General features: G+C 38.6%; 3 protein-coding genes across 12 annotated transcripts in view; 1 reads left to right on the forward strand and 2 right to left on the reverse strand.

Moving 5' to 3' along the window:
* CEP89 (centrosomal protein 89) overlaps window positions 1-4,149 on the reverse strand; it is a 38,795-nt gene extending 34,646 nt beyond the window's left edge. For 4 of the 9 annotated variants that reach the window (XM_049804660.1, XM_049804659.1, XM_049804662.1 and 1 more), the window contains exons 1-4: window positions 4,045-4,149; window positions 2,378-2,484; window positions 952-1,107; window positions 134-335 (exon numbers count right to left, since the gene is read on the reverse strand). In XM_049804660.1, coding sequence (XP_049660617.1) covers window positions 134-335; window positions 952-1,107; window positions 2,378-2,484; window positions 4,045-4,083 — 504 coding nt within the window. In that variant the 5' untranslated portion in view covers window positions 4,084-4,149. The other 5 variants (XM_049804661.1, XM_049804663.1, XM_049804664.1 and 2 more) reach the window with 5 other exon arrangements.
* Window positions 4,150-4,377: 228 nt separating this feature from the next.
* Window positions 4,378-9,280, forward strand: FAAP24 (FA core complex associated protein 24). Of its 2 annotated transcripts, none has more exons than XM_049804684.1 (5): window positions 4,378-4,531; window positions 5,157-5,308; window positions 7,109-7,248; window positions 7,548-7,700; window positions 8,343-9,280. In XM_049804684.1, the coding sequence occupies exons 2-5, from the start codon at window positions 5,197-5,199 to the stop codon at window positions 8,583-8,585; spliced, it is 648 nt and encodes a 215-aa protein (XP_049660641.1). In that variant the 5' UTR covers window positions 4,378-4,531; window positions 5,157-5,196; the 3' UTR covers window positions 8,586-9,280. The 2 variants fall into 2 exon arrangements, with proteins under 2 accessions (XP_049660641.1, XP_049660640.1); XM_049804683.1 differs by lacking the exon at window positions 4,378-4,531 and adding an exon at window positions 4,757-4,884.
* Window positions 9,281-9,893: 613 nt separating this feature from the next.
* Window positions 9,894-27,293, reverse strand: part of RHPN2 (rhophilin Rho GTPase binding protein 2) — a 30,706-nt gene continuing 13,306 nt past the window's right edge. Inside the window, exons 3-15 of the mRNA XM_049804678.1 lie at window positions 26,207-26,335; window positions 23,085-23,160; window positions 22,082-22,159; window positions 21,278-21,402; window positions 20,118-20,284; window positions 17,752-17,939; window positions 16,351-16,507; window positions 15,764-15,883; window positions 15,450-15,644; window positions 14,622-14,698; window positions 13,728-13,874; window positions 12,691-12,846; window positions 9,894-11,410 (exon numbers count right to left, since the gene is read on the reverse strand). Of these exons, the coding sequence (XP_049660635.1) occupies window positions 11,159-11,410; window positions 12,691-12,846; window positions 13,728-13,874; window positions 14,622-14,698; window positions 15,450-15,644; window positions 15,764-15,883; window positions 16,351-16,507; window positions 17,752-17,939; window positions 20,118-20,284; window positions 21,278-21,402; window positions 22,082-22,159; window positions 23,085-23,160; window positions 26,207-26,335 (1,867 nt within the window). The 3' untranslated portion in view covers window positions 9,894-11,158. The remainder of the gene's footprint in view (window positions 11,411-12,690; window positions 12,847-13,727; window positions 13,875-14,621; window positions 14,699-15,449; window positions 15,645-15,763; window positions 15,884-16,350; window positions 16,508-17,751; window positions 17,940-20,117; window positions 20,285-21,277; window positions 21,403-22,081; window positions 22,160-23,084; window positions 23,161-26,206; window positions 26,336-27,293) is intronic.

The raw sequence follows: 27,293 nt of genomic DNA on the forward strand, positions 1-27,293 counted from the left end.
AAGGAAGCATGTGAAATAAAAATTGAATAAATCTCTGAAGAGTAAGAAGAGAATGAAAAACCTTAGAAGTAATTAATATTTGCATTAACATATTAAAACACTGTAAAGGAAATAACACATTTGAAAATCCTACCTTTTTATTTTTGCAGGGAACAGCATAAATAGCATTGGTGCTAAAGCTTTCTCCCCTCTTCTCATTACTCTGACAGCTGGACTCTGCCTCTTTGTCAGCATCTGAAAGATAGGTATCCATGTCCTCATCTTCACGATAATTGCTTGATATTTCCAGGGACTGCACAGGAGATCTGTCACTACCATCAAGTTTCCAGTTGGGCCTGCAAGTAGAAAGCAGTTTAAAGCCTGTTTCAGAGTTGCTACTCTTCCAAAAAAAAACCCCCAAACACTAGTAAAGTAGAACCATCAGTCTTAAAATATACACAAGTCCAGTCAGCCAACACAAATAGACATCTAAGCTTCTATTAGCTGCAAACAATGAATCAAGCCTATGTGTATGCTTTAAAATAGAAGATTAACACTGGAGCTACATTTTCTTCTCTATCTTAAAAAAAAATGCCAGAGTAGAGATAGAACATTGCTAATTCCACTGAAAGCAGAACCTGAAATAATTACTTAGCACAAAAGAAATATCCAACATGTAATTCAGATGATTCCTCAGTGATTAACTGTTTGTATAATTGATCATCATTTGGCAGAAATAATATATGGTTTTACTTGTGACTCTTGTACAATCCAAATCTCCCTCTCTGAAGACTGTATGCATGACATCACTTTACAAGAAAGGGAGTAAAGACTGTAGACACTGCAGACCCAATTTAGGATGTGGGGAGAGAAAAAGTGGCTATAAGAGCAGGAGTTTGCTGTAACTCTTTGTTAAATTGTATCATTGAAAGATTCTATTTCTAGTATATCAAAACAGAAAGTATACACTACCCCATTCTGAGCTCTGTGACTGTCGCATATGGTTCAAAACATTCCTGTTCCACATAGGTGGAATCACTTTCAGAAAGCGATCGCTGCCGAGGCTGAGGAATAGCAACAGTGCGCCCCGTTAGTGTTGTTGCAAGGATAGCTGCTGCTAGAGCAGATCTGGAAGAAAACAGAATAAAGCAATGAAACAATACTGATGTTTTCTCTGTGCTCCATATTTTTTTTTTTTTCTATAGCAAAAGGTCTTCACTATTTAAGCAAAGCAAAAGGTTCACAGTTAACAAGCATAAATACCACTGAAAGTCCTAAGGGACTGGTTATAAACTATTAACTCCCAAAGTAAAGCGCAAAACTGCACAAGCTATCGTCGCACAGCTATCTAAGAGTAAAGTACAATACCTATCAGTTTTCCCAAATCACGTGCATGAAAATCATGGAATATACTAGGTTACATTCCCAAAATTTACATCGATAATTTACGGTACTTAGCATTTACTTTAGCCATAACAATACTACCTGGCATTGTGTTGAAAAAGTGTTCCACATTCTGCTATTTTGTCTCCTAGTTTCGATTATTCCCTACTCCGAACCTTTTACTGATGACTCTGGAGCTGTTAACAAATGCTGGCACGTTGCAAACTAGGGCAAGCATAAGTAGATAGAAATGTCTATTTGTGGGATGCTGCGGAGTACAGAGAAGGGTGAGATGAAGAGGAAAAAACAAGTAGGAAAAAAGATTAAAGGAGAGAAACGGTGAGGACTGTAACAGGAATAACAACAGCTGTAGGTCAAAAAGGAAGAAGAAACAAACTAGGATTAAGGAGGAAAGTTACAGACACTAGAAAGACCATAGAAAACAACTAGAATTGAACTAAACACAGAGAAAATGTAAAAGAAAAACTGTAATAAACTACAAATGAAAAGAAAAATAAATTCGTATTTTCTCTTTAACTTGCCTTTATAGCTAACTCAAATCCAATCCAACACAGTTTTACATGCCAGTTTTTTAAGTCCCTGCTTTTTTTAATATGCAATAAAATGGCATGTTAGTAACATTTAATTTATGCTTTTGTCATGAGTTAAAATTTCCTGACTCACAGTACTAGTACTGCTATAGTCTTACACTCTGCTGTAGCAGCCAAATTCAAAACGGCCCTAACTTTAAATAGTTCATTTGTCTTTAATTAACTCAGATTTATAAGTTACATATTCATAATGGTTATTGTTCTAATTTTTTAGCTTGCTTAGGAGTGGGAGAAAAATAGGTATCTTTAAAGTTCAAAGAAGGGAACTGCCCCAGTTAAAAATATATTCTATTTATGAAGAGGTTTATGTAAATACTGCTGCAAGGACATGCAATTATTCTAATCATGCTTTTCTAGTATGCTATTGTAGTTGATGAAGCAAAAAACCAAAATTCAAAACCTACCTGGGCCTTTCTGGAGAAGGGTTTGGACTACGAGGGGGAGGGGTGCGGGGAACTGCAGGTTTAGGAGCTATGGTAGCAGCAGGGACCAGGCCATGAGCTATATGTTTCTAAATAATTTAAAATAAAATTAGTTGATGATGACTTTAAGGATCACAATGAAAAAAAACACAGAATTGAACATGCACAAAAACTAACAATGCAAAATAATATAAAAAGGAAGAACAATTACATGCAATTAATGTAAATAGAAGACTTGAAATGGTTCCAAGTTTAACTTTTTAAGATGTATGAAGAGCTACTAATGAAGGTTAGAAATGTAATTTACGTAAGACCCATGATTGTAGGTTTTCTACCCACTCTATCACAACCTGGAAAAACAGAATTTTAACCTACTCAATTCAAGGGGTTTTTTTTCCCTGCATATATACACAAGAAAAAAAGAGTACTAGAAATCAACTTTTTTCAAAATACTTGAACCCTGCTTCAGAGTAACAATATTAGTCCCTTTCGTGTAGAAAGAATCTGTCTGTCAGAAGTAATCCTCAGTCATAGCAGTATGAGATGGAAGAAAAAAAACTATCATTAAATAAGTCTTGCAGTCAGAGGTTCAACCCGAATTTAAAAAAAAAATAAATCCTAATGCATTTTTATCAGCGAACCCAACAATTTTTTCAAAAGGATAACACTAAATAATGGCTCAGTAAAACCGGGACCAGCGTTCCCTACAACTAGTACTGTGAATGGAATCACGTAACGGTTGAGGTTGGAAGAGAGCTCTGGAGATTGCCTAGTCCAAGTCCCTGCTCAAAGAAGGGTCAACTAGAAAGGACTGCTTGGGAAACTGTCTAGTTGGATTTTGAGTACCTCCAAATGTAGAGACTCCACAACCTCCCTGAGCAACCTGTTCCAGTGTTGTTCTCTAGGCATCAGAAAATACTATGTCATAATAAAGTCCATCACCTTCAGACATATGTTACTTTTCTGTGGAGTAAACCAGGCTAAGTTTCTGCTATTTCTGCTACAGATTTTTTTTTTTTTTTGCAATTATTCTTTAATTGTCTTCTCCAATAGGATAACGAACAGGTGAACTGGGAAATATTTCTGTCTTTACAGGAAGCTGTGACAAATAACTAAATGGTGCATTACAAAGACTGTCTTTTTACTTGGTCCTATCTTGCAAATGCACTTCTCCCTAATTTTGGAAGTCTGTCTGGCATGCACCATTTTGTTTACTAAAGGCTGTTGGCTGCAGAGGTCTTACTATGATCACCGGGGAATACAGCTGAGGTGAAAGGAGGCTGTCATCCCACAGTAAAAGCAAAACAACAACAGATCGCGGGAAGCGAGCGAGCTGCACTTCCACTCCGGGGGCTCCGGCCCCCGCCAGAACCCAGAGGCCTCCCTGGAGGGGGAGGGCGCCAGGACTGAGAGAAAGGAGAGCACCAGAGCCCGGCCTCCGGACACCTTCTTTTCTTTGCTTAGGGTTTATTTTTCTCCCCGTTTTTCACTTCAGTCGAACGGCTCACAGCGATCACCGGCGGCAGCCACACGACGCGGCCGCCTTCCCTGGGGGCCTCCGCTCGTCCCACCCGGGCACGGCCGCCCGCCTCCCCCGCAGACCCTGCTTCACGGGGACGGCGACCCGCCCTGGACGGAGCGATACTCACGAAGGGGCCCTTACGGCCTCTCCTGAAGCTAAACGCCATCGGGACCGAGTAGGGGATGATCTCCGCCGCTGCCTCCTGACTTGCTTTCTCCCCGCTTAGGGACGCTTCCTCCCTCGCGACCCACTGGTAACAACGGCGCGGCGGATTCGCTGCGGGTTCGCGCTCCCCCAATCAGCGCGCGCCTTACTCGCCTCTCCTCCGGCCTTAGCAACCTACCAGTGGCGAGGCCCGCCCCATCCGGCCTCCTCATTCGCTCACGGGCGGCAGAGCTCTCGCTTCCTATTTGTGGCCGGCGCTGTCAGCCAGGCGCGCGCTCTGAGGCGGGCTGTTCGTCTGGTAGTCGTGAGGAGACGCCTCTCCCGAGAGCCCGGTGGGGTTCCCTTCCCGGCTGGTCTCCGTCGTCGCGTCCCCTGCGGCCTCCGGAGGAGCGGCTGCGACCCCTGAAAGGTCGGGGCGCCCGGGACGGAGCTCGGCCTCTTCTGAGCAGGTCAGCGGTGGGCCGGCGGCCGCCCTTGGGGCCGTCCCCTGCTCCTCTCAGAGCGGGCCCCCGGTGAGGGCTCGCTCTGGGCCGGCCTGCAGGAGGTAGTGGCTCAGGGCGGTGGTGTTTGCGGCGGTACCGGTTCGTCTTTGGCTCTTCTCCTCAAATCGTGCCTTAGCCTCAAAGACTCCCGTTTCCCCCTACAGTCAGAACACCGCATAAAGCTGACAAACATGAAAATAATCTCTCGCAGCAGCTGCCTTCTAATCTGTCTGGAAAGTTCTGCGAGCTAAGGGCTGGAGATGCCTCTGGAGACAGCTTTGTAATTGAAGCAGGCTTTCTCCCAGCAAGGCATAGAAAAGGTGGTGTGGTTTTTTTACCATCTGTGTGCCTTAATTCAGGTGTTTCAGATCGACTGGCAAAGTTGGGAGTGGAATTTGCAAACCAACAGCCTGTATTTAAGTTAACAGAGATGCTTACTGATTTTGATATCTTAACCATAACTGTAAGGTAGCTTCAGGGACAGTTAAGATGGTGTTTCTTCCAGAGTATTACATCTTATAAATTTTAATAATAAAATTGTTTGGAACAGGATTATAAAATGTGTTAATATCTCTTCCACGTTTCTTTCTAGGGTGTAGCTGCTACTGAAGTAAAGATTTAGAGGAGGTCTCATGACAACGAAAGCAAATTTTCCTGTGACAGCAGGATCTATAGTTGTCCCTTATGGACATGTGATTGGAAATCAGAAGTGGAGAGGGTCAGAGATAGCCCAACGGCTACAAGGTAAGCACAAACAAATTGGAAGAGGAAAAACAATTCAGGCAAAGCATTCCCCTGTATCACCCGGTATTGTTAAGAATGGCTAGCATATGCATTACTGTCTGCCTGACTGGTCCCATATTTGTGGTACAGCCTATGTTAGCAGGCTGAAAATTCCTGCTTGTCTATCGTGTATCTATGTATCAGTTCTGTCATATTAACATAGTTGTTAAGCACAGTAGAGAAGAAGCAGAAGTATCTGCTTCTTGGGAACCACAGCAGTGGGGCTATTCTGAATAAGCATCTCCACTGAAGTCCCTTCAGTTTACACAGACACTAGGACTGTCCTATCATCTGTTGGCACAGCAAACTAAATTAAGATGAGCCTTTCAGAATAGCATGTGATGTTTTTGTTCAAGTCCAGAGTTTACTGAGAAGCTATAGCACTTTCAGTTCTGTAATGTGGAAGTGCTATTAACTGGCATTACTAAAAGCATGGCACAGTACTTTGGATTGCTTGTACCAGTGTTGCTTAAAGAGCAGAAAGGCTTTTAAAGAATATGAAGTTTGTTGTCAAGTGTGATGGGTTGACCCTGGCTGAACACCAGGTGCCCACCAAAGCCGTTCTATCACTCCCCCATCCTCAGCTGGATAGGGGAGAGAAAATATAACAAAAGGCTCGCGGGTCGAGATAAGGACAGGAGAGATCATTCGCTATTACCGTCACGGGCAAAACAGACTCAATTTGCAAAATTAACTCAATTTATTACAAATCAACCAGAGCAAGGTAATGAGAAGTAAAATGAAATCTCAGAACACCTTCCCACCACCCCTCCATTCTTCCCGGGCACAACTACCCTCCCGGATTTCACCACCAAGCCCCCCCAGCGGCACAGGGGGACAGGGATGGGGTTTATGGTCATCACACGTTATTTTCTGCCGCTTCACCTCCTCAGGACGAGGGCTGATCACACTCTTCCCCTGCTCCAGCGTGGGGTCCCACCCACGGGAGACAGTCCTCCACGAACTCCTCCAACGTGGGCCATTCCCACGGGCTGCAGTTCTTCACGAACTGCTCCAGCATGGGTCCATTCCACGGTGTGCAGTCCTTCAGGAGCACACTGCTCCAGCGCGGGTCTCCCACGGGGTCACAAGTCCTGCCAGAAAACCTGCTCCGTGGGCTCCTCTCTCCACAGATCCGCAGGTCCTGCCAGGAGCCTGCTCCAGCGCGGGGTTCCCACGGGGTCACAGCCTCCTTCGGGAACCCACCTGCTCCGGCGTGGGGTCCTCCACGGGCTACAGGTGGAGATCTGCTCCACCGTGGACCTCCCTGGACTGCAGGGGGACAGCCTGCCTCACCAGGGTCTTCACCATGGGCTGCAGGGGAATCTTCGCTCCGGCGCCTGGAGCATCTCCTCCCCCTCCTTCTTCACTGACCTTGGTGTCCGCAGGCTTGTTTCTCTTACATGTTCTCACTCCTCACTCCGGCGGCAGTTTCTCTCCGTCCCCACTTTTTTTCCTTCTTAAAAATGTTATCACAGAGGCGTTACCACTATCACTGATTGGCTCGGCCTTGGCCGGCGGCGGGTCCGTCTCAGAGCCGGCTAATATGGGCTCGCTCTCTCTCTCGAACACAGGGGAAGCTTCCAGCAGTTTCTTACAGAAGCCACCCCTGTAACCTCCCCCCGCTACCAAAACCTTGCCAAACAAAACCAATACATCAAGTCACTAGAATTATTGACACATTAGGAAGGTTGTGCTGTGAAGTAATTATTAGTATATTTTTAACTACTGTATTTTTTCTTTTAACAATTTCACCTTAAGGGAAAATTAGACTCATCTTTGAAGATGACTTGGGACTTGTGGATTTTCATCTTTCAAACAGAACTTGCATTTTATATATTTCTGAAGCAGATTTGGTCGCAGGGGATGAATTCAAACGAAGATTGGTTCGGTTTAGAAATGTAAGTACTACATAAAGAGAAAAGGAAAGGTATTTGTTTATTCTGTGCTTCCGAAAACATTCTTCTTGTGTTATTTTTAAATTCTAGTGGAGCTAAACTTTGTGATAATTTCTACCCAAAACCTGAAAAATGATGCAGCTTTGTAATAATGCTGTATTAAACCTCAGTACTGTTGCTGCAACTTCTATTCTTCCTCACACTTGCTTTCAGGCAGCTCACACTTGACAGAAATTTTCTCTGTTGCATTGCATCACCTTGTCATTAACAAGGTCTTTTCTTCTTTATTCCTTTCAATACAGCTCAGCAGTCTTGGGGGAATTGTCATTGTGGAGAAAACCCAAATAAGTGATCAGTACTTCTTAGCTGTACAAAAGCTTGTTGTGCTAGAACTTGGAATGGTGTTGCTCCCTGTGGCAAATCAAGGAGAAGCTTCTCAACTTATTACTCAGCTAGTAAGTTTCTATGTTAGTAGACAAACATTTATTAAAATATGGGACATGAGGAGAATCACCTGTTTTCCCACAACCATCACTCATTTCAGAAAGAATACCTGGGATCTTAAAGGAATGCAACATATTTTGTTGTTTGTTTGAATGTAAAGAATAAATATCCTGCACCAGTAATATGGTAGTATAGTTCAGTGGAAAGAGGGCTCATATGAGAACAAAGTTGAACAATAGGATACTGGACTTTGTTAATGTGATCTTGCACTGAGGTGCCACTGGATAGCATTAGGCAACCCTCACTTAAGTTCTCTGTCAAAACGAACTTGAGATTTTGCTTTGTCTCAGGATGGAGAAACTGTTCTTATGCTGTTTCTCTTTTCATTTATCCTTTCTCTGATTGCATCAAAAAGATGACAAAACAATTGTTTTAATTCATGGTTGGTATTAAGGAACTGTTGGTTTCCTAGTGAGACTTTGTGGATCTGCATCAAAGCCCTTAATAAGGGCACGCATTAAGGAGGGAGCTTGTTTTTAAAACTTCCTAGTGATTGCACTGAACTCAATTTTGAGATAAAACTATTTTAAAAACCAAAAGCAGAGCTCCAGCAGAGGGCACTCAGTGTCACTTATGGTTTTGTTTTGCTTCAGGTCCGTGAACAAAGTAAGGATCACAACAGTAACCCCTTTCTTCGTAAACAGTGTTCACAACTGGCAGAGTCATCAGTGTTTCGGACGGTACAACAAATTCCAGGCGTTGGGAAAACAAAAGCTCTGCTTTTACTGCAACAGTTTGGAAGTATCCACCGGCTTTGTAACACATCTGTCAAAGAGCTTGAGCTAGTAGTTGGACAAACAGTAGCACAACAAATACACACTTTTTTATGTTCCTGACAGGACACACATATGTTATGGAGAACAAAGACTTTTTGTTTGTTTCTTGTGAATTATAAAATTGTTTTTAATAATCACATATTATGGTAATTTCTATAATCCTAGTAACAAGTGGAGTGTGTTGATTAATTGCCTAGATATTACTCTGCTGCTGCTTCTTTACAGCTGTTCTGCTTATTGGGCTGTGAAAACTGCCTTGGAAAGAGGGCTGTAAAATGTTTTGCATCTATCTTATCTTGTACAAAACACTGAAAGCTGTCTTTTTCAGTACCCTCAGAAAAAAAAAATAATGGAAAAGCACTTTGCTTGCTTACTTTTGTCTTCCAGGAATAAACACTTCATTAAATATCTGGGTGGTGTTATCCTCTCAGTAACTGCAAATGCAAGTTACAGTGCTTTTAAAAAGTTAGCATACATTGCTTTGAGTGATATCTTTGATTTATAACTTTTTGGAGTTCCTGTGGAAAGCCCTACCAGAATACATCTTTGACTTTACACTAACTTATTGCTCTTGTTCCTTTTTCAGTTCACAGGGTGCTATCAAATTTACTCCCTTGTGTCTAATATCCAAAATCTTGGTTAATTCATGTTGCACGTCTGAATATAGGCTGGGATAACAATAATAAATTACAATATATTTTGACATATCAATTAGAATGCATTAATTGTAATATGAATTGTAATATATGCTACAAAGAAAATAATATGGGGAAGCTTTGATCATAATTCATCTTGTTCTTCCAGTATTAACCTTTTCAAAAGTTATTTGTAAAGAGGATTGGTTTTCCTGACATCTTGCATTTTATTTTAAATTAGATTCTTACTGTATTTAGTGAGGGTAAAATTGCCTTTTGCCTTACATACCAGTAAAGGAGATGTGTGAAAAGCTGCTTTGATACTGCTTGTGTTTTGGATTGTAGCAGGAAGGCAGTCGAGCAGGATTTTCAACTCCCTTTTGAAACTAAAGAGAAGTGAATAACAGAACCTTGGCACTTATGTAATGAGGTGCTTGTGTGTGTAAAAGAAATGCTACTACAAATGCACATTACTAAGGATAGGTGAGTCACAATAATTTACAATTTTTTATGTAACCTTCATAGGGAAACTCTAAAAATATGTTAACACTTTTTGTAAGGAAGCAAGTTTTAGACTATAATTTATAAGTTCCTGTATTACACAACAAACTTTGAAGAAAGTCAGTTTCTTAGACCTTTGTAAGCAACGTTACAGAAACATGCAAGATAGTGAAAACATGTAAATTATGCTGTGTCATACAAGCTGTAGCAGAATCAAAAAGCCACTACTAAATGGCAGCATCTGATTTTTATTCTTAAATAAGTGTCATCAACATATTTACACCTATTACATAAAGAAACTAAAAATAAATGACCACTTTAAAGTTTACACCCAGACACAAACTTTCCCTTTAAAGTTTTGAGTATCAAACAGCATATATCTACTCTGTAGATGGCAATGTTAAACTAACACTACAGTGTTAGCAGTTTTCAATTAATTTCAATTTCAGAAAATAGAAGAATCTCAAAGAAATGCTCACATGCTTGGGGTTTTTTTTGGCTCCCTCCTTAATATATATAGCCAATACTTGCTCATTAATTGTTCCCACGGGAAGAGGAGGATTTTATATCTATTTGGGATTTTTTTACTTGGTGTGATAGTAAATAAATATTCTGCCACTTAGACTTAAAAGCACTTGTCATTTTAGAGCATCACCACAGTTTATGTACTCTTGATCAATATCCTGGTATGTGTCAGTTTTGAGATTTGTTCCACAACTATCAGTTTTATCAAGACTAATGAGATACAAGTCTTATGGTAAGTAGGTTAAATAATTTCATGTTTGGAATAAAGGCTGTTTTTAACAATTGACTCTGCTGGCATTTAAAATGTAACCTAGATCAGAAAAAGGGCAGAGTAAAAGCCTTTTGTAGTTCAAAAGATATTTTGACTTCTAAGCCTCCTAATTCTCTTCCAGAATTAACTATTTAGTAGAATACACCTAGTACTCTCAGAAAGAGAATGTCTATGCATAAAACCCACAACCGTATGACACTGCCCTTGGCAAAAGGCTAGTTTCTCTGAATAACGTTACTCTCTCTCAACTGTGGTTTGTTAAGATAATTCTTTAAAGTAGTGCTAAATGATTTATTATTGACTCTGAACTTTTGAACTTTTGAAGCAAAATCAGCCCTTAATGTGTCCCCTTTTGTTTTGCATGCAGCATCAAGTTTGTAATAAATAACTCCCATCTATCATAGTTATAAAAAAATTAGTCATGATACTGTATTTTGGAATTCCGAAGGAATCCAGTCCTCATGCAAGCAACTTTATCATCTACATCTTGTTATTGCATACCTCCCAAATCACTTCATTCTAACCTTTAAATACTTAAGCTTTACAGTTTTTGCCAGTCTCTGACCTTTATAGTGGCTCAATACACAGTAAATTAAGTCAATGGCATTTGTCTGAATTTATACAAACATAAAGACAAAATTGATTGATATTTATATACATTTGAAAGAAAAATACCATGTTAACAAATCCTTCTGAAAGATTCAGTACAGTGAACTTTCTGTATTCAGAAGTGTGAAGGGAGAAAGCTTCTTCTTAATCTGAGAACTTCCAGCCACAGCTGAAGGAAGGCAGAGGGTGCTTGCAGCTTTCTGTCTATTTTTAGTTCCCCAACTTAGAAAAGGCAGTTTCAGTGGGACTTTCTTGGTCTGATCAATCTTGTCCTCCTCCATGGCTAAACAGATTAAGGAATATGTCTTCTGCATTCCCACAGAATAAGTTGCACTCTTACTATGCTGTAGGAAAATGAGAAGCATTATAAGAATCAGTCAGCCAAAATGGGTCAAAATTTTGATGATAACAAAAGGTTACTGTGCAAATAGTTTTCCAAGGCAGACAACAGCAAGCTTTCTGTGCCAATGACATACTAACTGAACACAAGGCCCTTCAGAGTGCTGTGATTCTGGTATTTTGCCCATGTAGACTCAAGGGTATACTACGCAAAGCATAAAGGGACCTGTAAATCTTTTCCATGGGTTGCGTTATACTTAGCACTTACTGCCTTCTAGCATAACTATATGATGTATACACTAACCTTTCTAGAAAGTTTAAGTATGCAGTTCTTGCACAAATCTCTGAAGGGGAGTCTTTTTGCTGTCTTTGGACAGGTTTCATGTTGATTGCAACTATGATGAGCTACTGTAGGACATTCTTTTGGGATACCTGGAAGGCACAGCCTTCTCTGTCTTGTCTTAGCTATGCCCTGAAACAATTTGATTATATTCTAGCCTTTTGTTTTCAGTAGCAGTTTGGAGTGGCAGGTGTGTAATTTCTTACTTTCAATAAGGAAAATCAACTTCTTAAGCAAAACAAGAAAAGCTAACAGCAATTAAAGCACCTTGGTCACTTCCAAGGCAACGATACTTCAGTGCCTAAGCTTGCCAGGGAATGTTAGAAGCATGAAGCAGTGGATTTAGCTGAACTTCAGGTTCTCTCACACTACAAATAACTTAAACTTATTTAGAGCTTAACATTTTTTAATCTCGTGATAATTTTTCCTTCGTCAAAAGCTTCTACAGCAGCTTAGTAACTGACTAGACTGTTAAAGTCTACCACAATAAAAACATACATGCATTAATCCATGATCTAATAAAAAAGTCATGGATCATTTATGTTAACAGTGCATAGAAAGTAAGCATGTAGTCTTGGATGTTCTATTTCATTCCATTGTGGCTTTCCAATACTGAACAGGGTGATATTTTCATCCTCTGGGACAAGTTAGGGGAAAATAAAATACGCCCTGGAATTCATAATGCAATTAATCTAAGCAGCTCCGCTACAAAAAAAACCCACCACCCAACCATTCTTATGTACACAGACTGTACTTTAGCTTGCTAAGTCAGTCATGATTTAAACAGACTGTTCAGAACTGAACACATGCCCAAATGCTTTATATATTCACTGGTAGAGTGGGATATCTGACTACATGAAAGTAAACATTAATCAGGGACTGAAGCCAGGAAACTGAAAAAACTCACATATCCAATCTGCAAAACATATTTGCCTCGTTACATACCATAGACGCTGCTGTATCCTGGCAACTGATAACCTCAATCTCAATGGGCTGCTCTCCCACGCTTTTGAATTTTTCCAGCACCTCATTCACTCCATGCCATTTGCAATCCACACCACCAACTGAAACAATGTAGTCACCTTCTTTTAGGCCCATCGACTTGTCAAAAAAAATTTTGCACAGGTTATCATGTGGAATTATAAAGATGCAGAAAATGGTTTTGTCATCATACAGTATCTGCCCTAAAGTCATTTTCCTCTTAGATGCTAAAAATTATTGTCTAGTCAGGCATGTGGAACAAAAGTGTATATGCAACATAGAAACATGCAACTTTTTCAAGTACGCAAATTACCTATTTGAGTTACCATTGACAAATGTGATTCTGGCATACTCACATATTAGCTCTTTTTATGTCCCTTTTGCTTTTCTCTTTAAGTAAGTGAAACTTTGTTTTTGCCACCCTATTGTCCCCCATGAGATATTTTCTCTGGTTTTTACTTCTATTTCTTCAATATTTTTATTTGTACTTCTGTGATCGCTTCTGCCTTTCCTCTAGCTAAAGTATGCTCATCACTGCATGCTGCTTTATCCCTTTGTTTCTTCCCCCAAAAGAACAATATATTAGAAGCCAATTATATGTTCTCTCCCCCTGTTTTCCTTGGGCACATGCTACCTTGCCTTCCCTTCCTGATCCTCACCCTTGTTTTTGCTACTTTCTGAAGCCTTTATCCCTCCTAACTTCCTGAATTAGATGACAAATAACATTTGCTTTTATTATTTGGGACTTTTTAATCTATTAAGTGCAAACAGAGGAAGAAATCAACTCTGGTTTAATGTGATGTCAGGGATACGGATACTGTAACATCTAAAGTGTATTTAGCACTGAAAACGTGTTCAGGTTATATGAATTGACTATACTGATGTATAGTAGAACTCAATAAATACTCCATACACTAGTATGAACAAGCTAAAGTTACATTTAAAAGATTGTAGTTCTAAAGCCTGGAGATAAATTGTTAATATTGCACCAATGTACTTACTGCTGCAGAACAAACTGGATCAAGACAATAAATCTGTACTGGCGAACCTCCTTTAAGACTGAATCCTAGCTCCCCCGCTTCATGGTGAATGTGAATGGTACGTGGAGCCGTCCATCTCTGCTTGGCTGAGAACACTGTCAGTGGGCCCTGGAGGTAACATATCAGCAGGCACATTATGCTTTACTGTCGTTTTTAAGTAAGCATGTCTAATTTTTTACGTTATAATGCTTTAAGCTCATCTTATGTAGGTTTTACTCAGGTTAACTTCCAGCTACTTCCATCGAAATGGAACAGTGAGATTTATTCCCAAAATTTAAGATATCCCCTGAAGTGCTCAGCCCGACTTCATGGCTGTTCAGGTGATGCTTCAAACAGAGTAGGATGAGAGCAACTGCCAAGTTGTTCTGAGTCAGATCTCTGTTAAGGTGTGCAGAATCTTTTGGCCGCAGCAGGCTCTAAGGACCTATGTTACTCTATTTTGGAGGAGAGAAATTGATTTATGGAACATTGCATATTCTGATCCTAACCACAACTCCAAATTCCCTTTTCCCACCAGTATACACCGAGCCACCTGAAAGACCGGCTTTGTAGCACACAACATTACACATTCTGCATGCTTATCTCCCAGTACTACATGTTTCTCCCCGCCTTTAAGTTGTATGCAATTATCCATTTAAACTTCACTGGACTTTTATGAAGGTTATCAAGAATGAACGCTGTGCAAAGCCATGTACAAATAGCATTTTTATTCTTTGCTAGTCTCAAGTTTGACTTATACCTCTGAAGCTAGGAGTGATCTCTCCATAAAATACTTGCGTCCCTTCCCTCATGTTGAGCAAATTTATACCTGCTAGCAGAATGACAGAGGTTTGTCAGCATTTGCATGTTACGTACCAGCCTGTGAAAGAAGTCTTTAACTTTCACCTTGGAAAAGTGAGGAGCGATTGTTTCTATTTTGTGCTCTGTTTTAGCTAAAACAGAAAGAAAAACAAATGAATTTTCTCTCAAGTATTAGTTAAAAGACATACACATTTATTTTCTTGCATTCCAAGCTAGATAGAAACTTCTCCTAAATTCTTACCAAGCTGTAGAAAAACTCATTTTTGTGGAAATGTGCAAGACAAATATCTGAATTACCTTAAAAGTATCTTCAGAGCTCATAGTATCACTGTGGAGAACTTAAAACAATCCATCAAAACCAAACTATGCTATTCTGCTCTTTAATTTTTCTTTGAAAAATATTTAAAGCCAGTGCTCATTCTTTCCCATTGCTTCCAAAGAGATAAGAGTTGTATGAGCTGGACTTAGGTATGAAGAACCAATAGCAGTCAAATTGAGTTAACAACTTAGACCAATATAAGAGCTGTGCTACAAGAAACAGTTATTAGTTTTCCCCTGTATGATTTTAGCTTTTGAAGTTTCCCCATTTTTTCTAGCTCACAAGATAGCCACCAAAAAAAGCTGAATTCTAAATAATAACCCTAGAAAATTATGTGGCCAGAGACAGACACACTGTAAAGCAGCTGTAAGAAAAATAATTTATCTGTGATTGAGGAAACGTGTAAGGAATCTGAACTCAAATGTATGGTATATAACTGGTACATTATTTATATTATGTATGGATGCATATTATGTATCTATACATATATATAAAGGCATATCTCCATGAAAGCATACATATGTATGGTTAGATACCCTTTATTTCTAGCTGTATATACTTACGAAGGATATCTGGAGCCTGGATTAGACTGAGAAAGTCATCTTCCGTCTCTTGCTGAGCATATTTGAGAAGTGAGCGCTTATGTGCAGCTGTCAGAACCTCCTGAAGAACATCGATGTTTCGAAGCTTTTTGCACAGACCACAGACTCTTAGAGCTTCTTCATGGTAAACAATGGCTTTGCGTAAATGTGCTTTCCCTGAAAACAAACAAACAAACAAAAAAAAAAAATCAGAAACTGTTGGCTGTCCTCCACAGACAATAAATACAAAGTAACTTTCAAACTGTATCTAGTAGCTGGGTGAAACTGGCAATTACCTAATTGTTTTCTCTGAACTTTGTCCTTTAAAACGGTGAGAACCATCAGTCCTTCAGGCATGTAGTCGTACAACTGGGACAAAGCTTTCTCCTGCTGATCTTCATCATCACCAGACTGCACTATAATAATTTATATAGAACATTAACCATTACACATCTCTTGGTGCCCTGTTCCTTTAGGTATATTGCTGTGTAGTTATTACTACCTTATCTCCAAATGCAGTCAAACATTTTAACACATATATATTAATGGGAATTTCAAGTTTTTAGGACTTCCGTCAGTTTTATCATCTGCAGTAAGTAATACTTATATGCCAGAACATATTGACAAGAATTGAACCATTTAGTAGCATATTACAGATATAGTATTTCTTTTGTTTCTGCAAAATTAGTTTATTGAACTTTCCCATTCTTCTGTAAAGGACAAAAAAGAACGGCCTTGTAACTGAACGGGGAAATGGCTATAAATTAATATATATTGAAACCCCAAAGTTCCTGGCTCCTAGTTCTTATTCATAGACCAAATTATAACTGTTTATGTGTTTATTATTATTTATATGACTATATAGAAAATGTACGATTCTTACATTCATGGTCACACAGAATAGTGGCAATGAAGTAATGCGCCAGAGCTTTGTAATGGTCTGACTTTATTTGTGCCAGTTTAGACCAGGAATAGGGGATATTCTCTTTCACTGGTTCCTGATTCATTGCAGTGTTAACCAGCATGTAAACCTCTCCCACCTAAAATAAAGCACAGAATTGAAGTATGAGAATTTAACATTAGTTACTAGGAGCTCAAGTAAGGGATATTATATTCAGCCTTAAGATAATTTCATGTATAGCATATCAAAAAGGGGGGGGGGGGGGGGGGGGGAAGATGGTTAGAAAAGGTTGGGGGAAGATGGTTAGAAAGGGTTGGAAAGAAGTTTTGAGAAAATTTGAAATTCCATCCCTGATTTTTTTTTCCCCTTAAAAGTAAAAATCAATTTTGTACAAGAACAGATAGGCTAAGTCAATCAATCTATGTGGCTTCAGAGTTCAATAAAAACACTGTTTAATAAATGGGTTTTAATTTACAAACGCATCTCATTGTGTTAATTCAGCTGAGAAAGAGTAAAGCATCTTACTTATATGCTAGGTTTGTGCTTCACTTCTGAAACTGGAGTCACATCTAGCCTTAAGTTTGTGTGGTTTAGTTAAAACAGCTCTACTATCCTTTATGCAGAGGAAGTAAAATAGCTTTTCAAGCAGTGAATGCTGCTTTAATAAATCAAACAACTCCACCTGACAGAATCCAAAAATCTTTCCCCTGCAGCTGATCAATCCTACAGGTAAGTCAGGGTGACTTTACAGGGTTGGTAGGAAAGGCTTTGCCCATTTATCTAGTATGGACCCAATTATGTATCTCCTACTCTGAAACGGCTCAGAAAGCATATTTGTATCTTGCTGACATACCCAATTTTTTATGTCAACAACCTCAGTGAAGTATGAACACTACCTTCTGGGTCACAGCCTGCCTCCCCATTTTTCAGGCAAGTCCCAAGACGGCTGTGCAGCTACCAATCTGACTCTGCTTATCAGGGTCCTTCCTGCAGTTACAATTTAGTTATTCTTTTGGACTTAAGCTTTTTAGGTTTGCATGATCTCCAGCTGTCCAACAGACAGATTGTGTTCAATACTTAACAGAACTACACAGACAACCCTATCCTTTTGTATTTTGTTCTGTGGACAACATCTGTACTGCTTGAAAGAGCAATATGATAAATAGATTGTAAAAAACCTTGCAGCTATTCACAGCTTTAATCTTCTGAAAGGTTGTGATTCTTACTGTAGCTTGTGAGCTGTCCTTTGGTACTTTTGGTTTTCAGTAATGTTGTTAACGTTTAGGTTTAATAAATTCTGTTAATATTACTAGAGGCTGTAGCTAGTAACACAGCAGTGGAAACAGTTATTTTAAAGACTAAGTTTTAAGTCTCATAGTTTACCTTGGCAACTTCCTGTGTCATTTTCACTAGTGTGAAGAACTCATTGCGTATTCCAGGAAGACCAATCTGCTCAAAAACACACTCTTGAGCTTGTGCAAGCATCATTTTTACTAGTACATTCAGCATAGCTGGGCTCATATCATAACTTGGTGTGTGAGTAAAGGTCTCCTTTAAGTAGCTTAGGACTCCTGAAATTACAAAATGGTTTTGTCAGCATTACAAAGAGAAACAAGTGAACTTAACTCTAGCACGTACAAGTATTGCACTGCAGCAATCTGAAGGGATTCTTAGTACACATGAAATTAAACTGACCTACAGGTTTTGTTTTGCATTACCATCATACATCTCCAGGCACAGTTCTCAAAATTACAATTCAGAGGAGCAACAGAAGCTTCAAGTTTTAAGGGCAATACATTCACATTTGCTTATAACAGTTCTTATAATTGACCATAAAGCCATGCTAAACTGAATGTGACTTGTATACGGGAGTGGTAGGATAGGGCTTATACATAGGACAAGAAAAAGAAATCTATGCATTTAAGGAGACAGTAGAACCCTTGGATGGAAGGAAAAAACACAAACATATAACTTAATTATGAATCTCCTTTTCAGATGCAGCTAAGTGCATTATGTGTCCCAATGAAAGCTCAGTTCCATGCCTGTAAGTAAATTAGAACAGTATATTTAATAGGGTAAAATTAGATTCTGCTCTAGACATTTGGTTCCACCAACATATTAATCATTTCTATCATTTATCAAATTAAAAACAAACACTAACTGTAGTGCAAATATTAAGTAACAGTTTCACAGATGGAAGTGTAACCTTCAGCATGCACGTCATCCAACTGGTTTAGTGAGTTCTACTAGCCTGCTAATTGCTGATAATACTACAATAGTGTGATGATAAGACCTCTGCTTTTTAAGTGACCCAGCTTCTGTAATCTTACTTCTTGCCACTACATTCAGTTCTAGCCATGTTGCACTGTATTTCCCTACTACCAGTTTCTGAGATTTTTAGTTGCCTGTATGACACTTGTATCTTTTAACTTATTGATATGCCCTTACACAAGTTAGAATTATAGCCATCTCTGCCTTTCTGCACCAAAAAAAAGCCCCAAACTTGCCAGGCACATCCCAAGTACTGATGGAGTACCCTACCGAAAGCAACTGAAAGTACAGAATGGGGGTGAAATTTTTTTAATTCTCAACATACTTCTGCTTATGTGGTAAGCATATACAGACTGAGAGCTTTGTTGAAGATACTGCGCAACATTTTCCATTCAGCACAGAGAAACGGTTAATACAGCCTCTATATCATGTCACTACCAACATAATGACCAGCGTCACAGAGCCATGCACAGGTACAATGAAATGCCCCCTGAGCGCATTGCTCTGGGGCCCTGCAAAGGTACTGTGGTAGCAAATGATGCATTTCAATTTGTGAATTAATTCTGTTCTGCAAATACACTGAAGTGAAAAGCAGTGATTTTTTTATTTGCAAAATGAAAGGAGCAGCAGCAAAATGGAGGAATTTCTCCAGTATTGAAGTTTCTTTTAGATTAAATACAAAGGCTGAAAAACAATTTAATAAATGCATGAAGAAATACTATAAATTTTTTTGACAGCTGTGTATTCAAAAGAGGGGGTTTATGACAATCCAACTCCGCGATCCACAGTTTGTGGCTGATAAAGCTACCCATACAGTGGAAACCAATAGCCACAGATTTTTAGCGCAGAAATAAATCTTAGGGTACATATTAATTACATAGGTCATGTCATCTGTGCTACACGTAATGCTTAAAGACATTTACAAGAAATCAGAAAATCTACTTGAAAAAAAACCAGACCAAAGGCTTCTGTAAGATGTTAGTTCAAGGGATATGATTCCCTTTATTAGAATTTGTATTTTTCTTCACTTGGGACAGAGATTGATTATTTTCAACCTGTTTGCCTTCAGAATCTATGGAAAATAGGAAAATACGTAGTCAACTTCCAATGAATTGGAAATTTCACCAGAGAACACAGTAAGATTAATTTTGAAGAGACCAAGTAGGTTTTAAGCCCTGTATCAACCCACTGCACTGTTTCTTGTACAGGTTTTACACAAATGTAATATCACTGAGGTAAAAGCAGCTATGTTGGTGAAACAAGGAATTAACAATGAAGCAGTTAACACTAGGGCTATTACTCGGACCTTTGAACTGCAGTTCATTAATCATTAACCACAGTATTCAATGTCTTTATCTGCATGTTCAGACTACAGTTCCAGATTTTGAATTAAAGCTTCATCTCAGCTCTTTGCAGGATGTCAGGATGAGATTAGGAACATTTGCATGAAGACCTTCCCAATATTTTTAAATCTGTACCTGCAGCTTTCTGAAAAGCATCAACAGCATTTTCAAGTCCAGCCTGGGTCTGACGATTGCATCTTGTTCCAATCTGGGTGTAGAGGGCTCCAGTGTTGAATAAAATACTAGCTTTTTCAAGCAACAGATTTTGTTGACACACTGGGACACCTGTGAAAGAATCATACCTTGGGAAACAAATATTAGAAAAAGAGTTAAGATTAGCAGAGTCCATTGAAACAACAGATATTTTCATTCTGTTTTTCCAAAAGAACAGTGGAATTCTTAAAAATTGTTCTGCTACAGTGGAAATGAAGGTGAATAGAAATACCATTACGTACTACGACGACAATCTTAAGTGCTGCAAGCCAGAGAATGGCTTTATTTAAGGCTTAGTTTTCAGCAGGTTTTAAAGCAGTGCCTCCTTAAGCATATTATATCTAAATCAAAAGCATCTATAAAACATCACAGAGGCTGAGAGTATACTGGGAAAGTATCCATGTGTGCTGCTATACTTAGATGTTGCCAGAGATCAACTACTGGCATGGCCAGATCCTCTACAGCTTGTATTGTAAACTTTCTTCTTGCAGTTATGACTAGAAATTTAACAGTTCCTCTTGGCTGCATGGTAGTCATTTTTTTTTCCATCATAAAAATAAGAATTCTGAATTCAGAGTCAAACTTCGCTCGTAGATGTAGTAAACACTCCACTATAATAAATCAAGTCAATCCTCCTCTCTTCTGGCCCAAGTGCTCTTCTTAACAAATTGAAGGCGGGGAATTAAGGTCTGACCTGTTCCCCATCTGCTTCGTGCACCAAAGTTCAGAGTCCAGGAAACATCTGCAGTTGTCCAAAATGAAGATTATTTTCTCTCTTATTCCCTGGTGCTAACCTGTAGCCCAAATCATAAACTAGCCAACTGCTTCACTTTAAGCACAAAAAGGGTATATTGTATTCAGGTTTACTCTTAACACTAAAAAAAAAAAAAACAAAAAAAAACCACAAAAAAACTGACAACACACACTGCAGGGACTGGTGTGCTGGAAGGATAAACACACTGATGTGCTCCAAAGTAAACAGAAGACAGTTAATGATTAACAGTAGTCTGGGGGAAAAAATAGGGGGGGGGGGGGAGGGCGGAGAGGGGAGAGAGACACACAAACATGAACTACACACTTACCATGTAAATAAAATTCCCATGTGCCTGGTGGGTGGGAAAAATCTGTTTTCTACATAACCAAGTTGAAGGAAATAGCTTATCAACATCTCAATGCCAGCTTCATCTCGGCTAGGAGTGCGGCAGGCCTTAAAATACAATAGATTAAAATAAAGTGTATTCTGTTGAATTACAGGATGAATACTGAAACACCAAGGATAAAGCTCTGCTTCCTTTGGACTTCTGCATATCATAGAAATGTGTGGAATCAGAACAGTAAGCTTAAGGCCATATGGATGCATTCCAAATAAGAGTTTTTCAGCTGCACAGAAGTAGCACATAACCTTAAAGGAAGCAAAGAGGATGTGTTTGGCAAGTCTCAGAGTTAATTAAATGAAGATTGTAGCTATTTTATGAAAGCTACAAAGAAAGTTGTTTCTAGTATAATGCAGGAAACAAACAATAGTTAGAAATAACCACCATTCCACTACAATGTTTTGCCAGATGAATTCACTTCAACACTCTTCCTGCTAGATTTAAAATACTTTAAAGTAAAAAAAGTAAGTAAGACAAATCTTAAATTTACAAGATTTACAAAGTTGTGTCAATAACTCAATCACTTAGCATAACTTTATCCTTTTCTTCACTTGTTCTTTACTCAGATTGTAAAGCTCTTGGACAAAGGAGATTAATGTTCCATATCTCAGAAATTAAGTCAATAAGAATATGGTAAGTTATAAGTAATAGTGGCATATTCTGATTCCATACAAATGTTATCATTTACAACTGTAGATTAAAGACCTCATGGTATGCCATACTTGAACTTACTTGTCTGAGATCCATGAGATCTGCTATTTCGTCTTCATACTCAGAACTGTCTTCACTATAATGTTCCAGAATAAAATCCTTAAAAGAAAAAAGTAAATAATTTGGAGTATCTAAAATTAACCTAAGCTATTTTTTTTTCTGCACCTGCAAACAGTACAAAGTTGATTCAGTTGTGATTTGCATGGCATCTACTCCCTTCCAGTCAATAGTACAGTAACATATAGCAATGAGACTACAAAAAGACAATAGAACTAATAATTTGATTTGGTATCGGAGACAAGATATTTCAGCCTAATGTAAAGGAACCAAACACCTATTACATCAACTTCATTGGGTTTTAAACCGACAAGTGACCATAAAAACTTGTTATCAGAAAGAGACTGCCAAATTCTTGTCAGCGATATTAGGGCAATTCCGCTTAAATTAACAAAGCTGCAATGACATAAATTTGTACCATAATCTGACCATGGAGATTAAGCTACAGAAGTAAAAGCAAAGACAAAGACAAATGCTACAGTGATATAAGATGGTTTACCGTGAGATAAAATCTACATTGCACAATACGCAGTAGTCCAAAATATACAGAAGGTGGCTCAAATAGCCAGCAAAGTATATTAGTCAACAAACAAGCAGTTTTAATGCTTCAACACTGCTTCCCAACTGAGCTAGCTTAGTTAGTGCAAGTCGGAGTATCACTGCGTTATGCTGAGTAAAATTACTACTTCCTTGCACACTTGGAACCAAAAAACTGCAGAAAGGATTTTTATTATCTTTGGTTTAACCCTATTGTCTCCAAAGTGGGATTTCTTATAACATCTCCCGACTGCTTGTCCTGGTTAGATATGAGAAACGACCCAAATAATTGGTGGTTAATTTTTAACACATTGTGATCTCAGTTTTAGGACAAATAAAAAATAATTTGTTTAAAGAAGCAAGCAGAAGTAATTTATGTACAAAACTGAAATGGAAGTTATTTCTCTCAACTATTCATTCTGAACTTTACCTTGAGGGGGAGTGTAAAGTCTACTTCTTTGGTTTCCTTCAGGCCAAGAGGTACCAAGGGAATGCTGAAAGTCTCTCTATGAAAAAAAAAAAATTAAAAAAATACTCAAAGGTATTTCTTTTCTGTTTGTCTGTTGATAAGATTATTACCTTTGTTTCATTTGATGACAGGAAGTTTGTGTGCTGATGGGTGTTCAGGTAAAAGGTACACAGTTTATAACAGTTCCTTCCTGCCCAAGAAAGTCTGTTTAATACCTGTGACTCCTCAAGAAGAAAGTGAAGAAAGCTGTTTGCCTGTGTTTGGTGTTTTTGTTTGTTTGTTTGTTTTCATTTGAGCCTATTTTTCCTTCAAGGAAGGAAAAGGAAACTCTCAAAGGCTGGTTTACTGCAATTTATCTCAACCTTTAAACACCTGCACAAGTTATATATGGACAGAAAATGGCTCCACAGCTGCTAGGAGATCTACCACGGTAAGAGCTATGGTAATTATAAATAGTTATCATCAGTATCTTATATGCTACCAATGGTTTCATATGTAGAAGTGACATGTGTCTAACATAGGGAAAAGAAGGGCCAAAGTATACCAACTTTAACAATGAAAGGTCTAAGGAGTAGGAAGTCTGAGAACTACTTAGTTTCTAGACAACGCTAGGTGTTAACCTCTAAACAAGTCAACCTCTAAAATACCACCAACTTTAACAATGAAAGGTCTAAGGAGTAGGAAGTCTGAGAACTACTTAGTTTCTAGACAACGCTAGGTGTTAACCTCTAAACAAGTCAACCTCTAAAATACCAAAGGGCAATAAGGATGAGAACTGTGACTTAAAAAAAAATATGATCCTCAAGAGAATACACATCTGTATCATGGACTTAAACCTGGATCATATTAGTAAACAACACTAATTCATAATAGTCCTATTAGCTCAAGAGCACTATTCATCCCTCAAAAGCTACACATATTGCTCTTCCACTAAGCATATTACCCAATTATAAGGTAATAGGCAATTACAAGGTTTATCTAATATTTTAATTTTTCCTGAAAACAACTGATTGACTGTCTAGCCATTGTTTAGAGAGTCCCATCACCAACTACAAAATCCCACAGGTGTGATTCATTTATGGTCTCATCAGCAAAGCCAGCAAAATCACCTTCTTACTGGTGAAAATTCCATCTCAGGAAGGTGGGAGTAGGAATGCAGCTTCCTCAGCAGAGGAAGAGTCCTTAAACTGGTTGGCACAATCCAGAAAGTGGCTCTGCTAACTTGAAAAGGACAAACAGGATACAGAGCCAGAACACGCCTGCAGGTAGTGCAAATGATCTGATTTCTGATGAGGCTTTTAGAAGAAACCGCAACATTTTTACAACAGATTATATCAAGACTTTTTCCCCCAAAAGGAAGTGAGACACACGCAAAAGAATTCCTAACTTACTGATTTAGTGAATTCTAGTACCACCCACAGTCCCTATAGACACCAGCATTTGTCATTCAAAGGAAATGAATTCCTATTTTTTTACGTTTCTAAGGTGCCATGCCCATGGAGTAAACATCATGGGGGCATTGAACAGTGAGGGAGGTGATGCTGGATTTCCAGAACTGAGTAGAAATAGCATCATGCTTCTCAATCCAGCTGAGATATGTGCAAGCACTGGGAAGGCCAACCCTTTAGATGGTGTAACACAATACGGTGTAACCCAGTAATGTGGGTGTGACCTTATGTTGACGACTACATGCACAATAGATTCGGAGAACAACTATTAATAGCTATTTGCTATTAAAGGCTGGAGAGCAGTTACAGAGGGAATGAGCTATTTTAGCTAATGGAACATAAAAAACATTTAGAGCTTACAACAAGCAGCATCAGAAAGGTAAAACACCATTCAAAACTGATTGGTGAAGTAGGATCAGGAGAGAATTAAAAGCATGCTACTGTCCAGCTGCAAGGCTTCTGCCTGCCTTGGGGCCTGACCTACTGCTCGCCCTTCACTGAGAATCCAAATATTTCAAATATTCTTTAGCTAGAAGAAGGAATAGTACTTCTGGAGTCTTGCTCTCATTCCCACAGCCATAACTTTCATACTGCTCTCTATGCTTACATGCATCTACAAAGACTGGTAAGATCTTGAACAGAGAACATTTTCACATCAAATAGTTGTCAAAGTTTGCCATGGGGATGAAGAGCAGGAACTTTAGCATAAGTTTCTTTTTGAGAAAAATGAAACGTAGATATTTTGCATCAGGTCACCATTCAGTTGAAAGATACCCTACTGGAAAGGCGCTTAGTCCCTCTACATTAAGAATTCCTTGTAGTCTACCTGAAAGTTAACACCTAACTGAGAATAGTGCTAAGAGGGACCCAAAATTATACCCCCCTCATATGAAGTGCTTCAATTTGTGTCTTGAGCTGCTCACATTAATCAAATAGTAAACATTTAGTTTTAGGAGCAACAAGCCATCTAACCGATACAGAAATCATTGCAGTGTTCAGGCAATGAATAATCTTTAACTTTGAAGATTTATCTTTGAGGGGTGCATTACAATTTGAAGTTTAGTGTGCTCTTTAAAGTTGGGAAAATATCTTGGAAAAAATCCAACTTAATATACTAAAAATTTCTAGTTTAGCCAGCTAATTTATGGATTTCTATCACTGAAGTGCACACCTTAAAAATTACCTCAAGTCTGCTTTGAACTCCAAATCAGTGTTGTAGTTCTATTCTCCAGCTAAAGAGAGGACTGTTGTATGCACTGCATTTGAGAACAGATGCTGTATCACTAGGTTTGCTCACTCCAGAATGCACTGAACCAGCTAGCCATTCTAGTACTGGAAATTCTGCTCAGTGCCATGTGTCTCCCCATACAGCCCCAAGAGCTTTCAATTCTCGCAATACTCTCCTCCACAAAGGAACCCCTTATCTAAGGATTAGCAGTACATACCTTTCCCAAGTGAAAGACAAATATGCAGACTAACCCTTAGTCAACAAATCTATCATCAAATATGTTCTCTTCCTATCAAGCTCTCTGTTCTTTCACGTAATTACTGTCCAGCATTCACATTCACCTAGAAACAATTTTGTTTCCAAGGGTAAACAGAAGACCTGTTAGTAACTGAGTAACTTATACTTACTCTGTATTTTGATAAACTTCTACTGATATATTAAGTCCTTCCAACTCCTCCTTTAAGATCTGCAGGTCTGAGTTTACAAAACTCAGTTCCAGTAGTACCTGCTCTCGTACTTTGTTGTTGTTGGTTGCTCTGCAGAAAGAAAGAGACATAAATTTTTTTGTTGCTGAGGAAAAGGTTTTGTACATAAGCTTGGTTGACCCCATTGCTAGCATTCTTGGCATTTTTAAGATTTTTTTTTTTTACCTCCTTAAGAGATGATACAAGACCTTATGTTTCAGAATTTATTAGGTTTTTCTGTCAAGGGAGAGCCTGGGATAGTTTCCAGATAACAGCACACAGACACATAGGAGGTTTGCTACGTGCTACATTTTTTTGCGTGATTAAGGTCAAGCTTATTTTCAGATACATTAATCAACAAAACTAAAGCATCTTAAAAAGAATCACCATCCTATTTTTTGATTATATGATCTTTTCCTAGAAGAAGATATGAGGGTGGAGGTAGGGGGAGTCAGGAGATATTTTTTCAAGAGAGACTTCCCTACTTTACAAATACAATCATAATCTGTTGAGAGTTCTGATCTTAAGAATAAAAGAAAACAACTTTCCCATAAAACTGTTACTACAAAGTGTTTTGCAACCAAATATACAGATAGACTTTTTTTAGTACAATACACTTTTCTATATATATTTATTTTTAATACAATACAATTTTTTCTATAATTTTGTTAGATGCAAATAGGATTTTTTTGTTTGCTTGTTTCCTTTGCCATTTATATATTTACATGACAACATTTTGAACTGCTAGCACAGTGGATGTTAGTATTTAGCCCCCCAGAGCATTTCTCTGTGATTTTTTATTTGTTTATTTCAGGATATTATATCACTATTTCTAACCTAATTCTCCATACAGTATTACTGTTTTTAAGACACTTAAACTGTTATCTATAATCATAGGTATGAGTTTAAGATAAAAGGCCTTGATCCATATCCAGACTTAAGATATTAAGATATTGTACCCCTGCATTAGAGAGTCCAAATCATTAGACAATGACAAACTTATTTTAAGTTTGCAGCATCTTGCATTTAC

The sequence above is a fragment of the Accipiter gentilis genome, chromosome 7 (genome assembly GCF_929443795.1).
Source record: "Accipiter gentilis chromosome 7, bAccGen1.1, whole genome shotgun sequence".
NCBI classification, from domain to species: Eukaryota; Metazoa; Chordata; class Aves; order Accipitriformes; family Accipitridae; genus Astur; species Astur gentilis.

What these genes read in the sequence shown, in the direction of transcription:
- FAAP24 (XM_049804684.1), top strand. Translation starts at nt 5,197, where the DNA reads ATGACAACGAAAGCAAATTTTCCTGTGACAGCAGGATCTATAGTTGTC. An exon ending in GATAGCCCAACGGCTACAAG is followed by an intron (nt 5,309 to 7,108) that starts GTAAGCACAAAC and finishes TTTCACCTTAAG; the next exon opens with GGAAAATTAGACTCATCTTT. An exon ending in CTCAACTTATTACTCAGCTA is followed by an intron (nt 7,701 to 8,342) that starts GTAAGTTTCTAT and finishes GTTTTGCTTCAG; the next exon opens with GTCCGTGAACAAAGTAAGGA.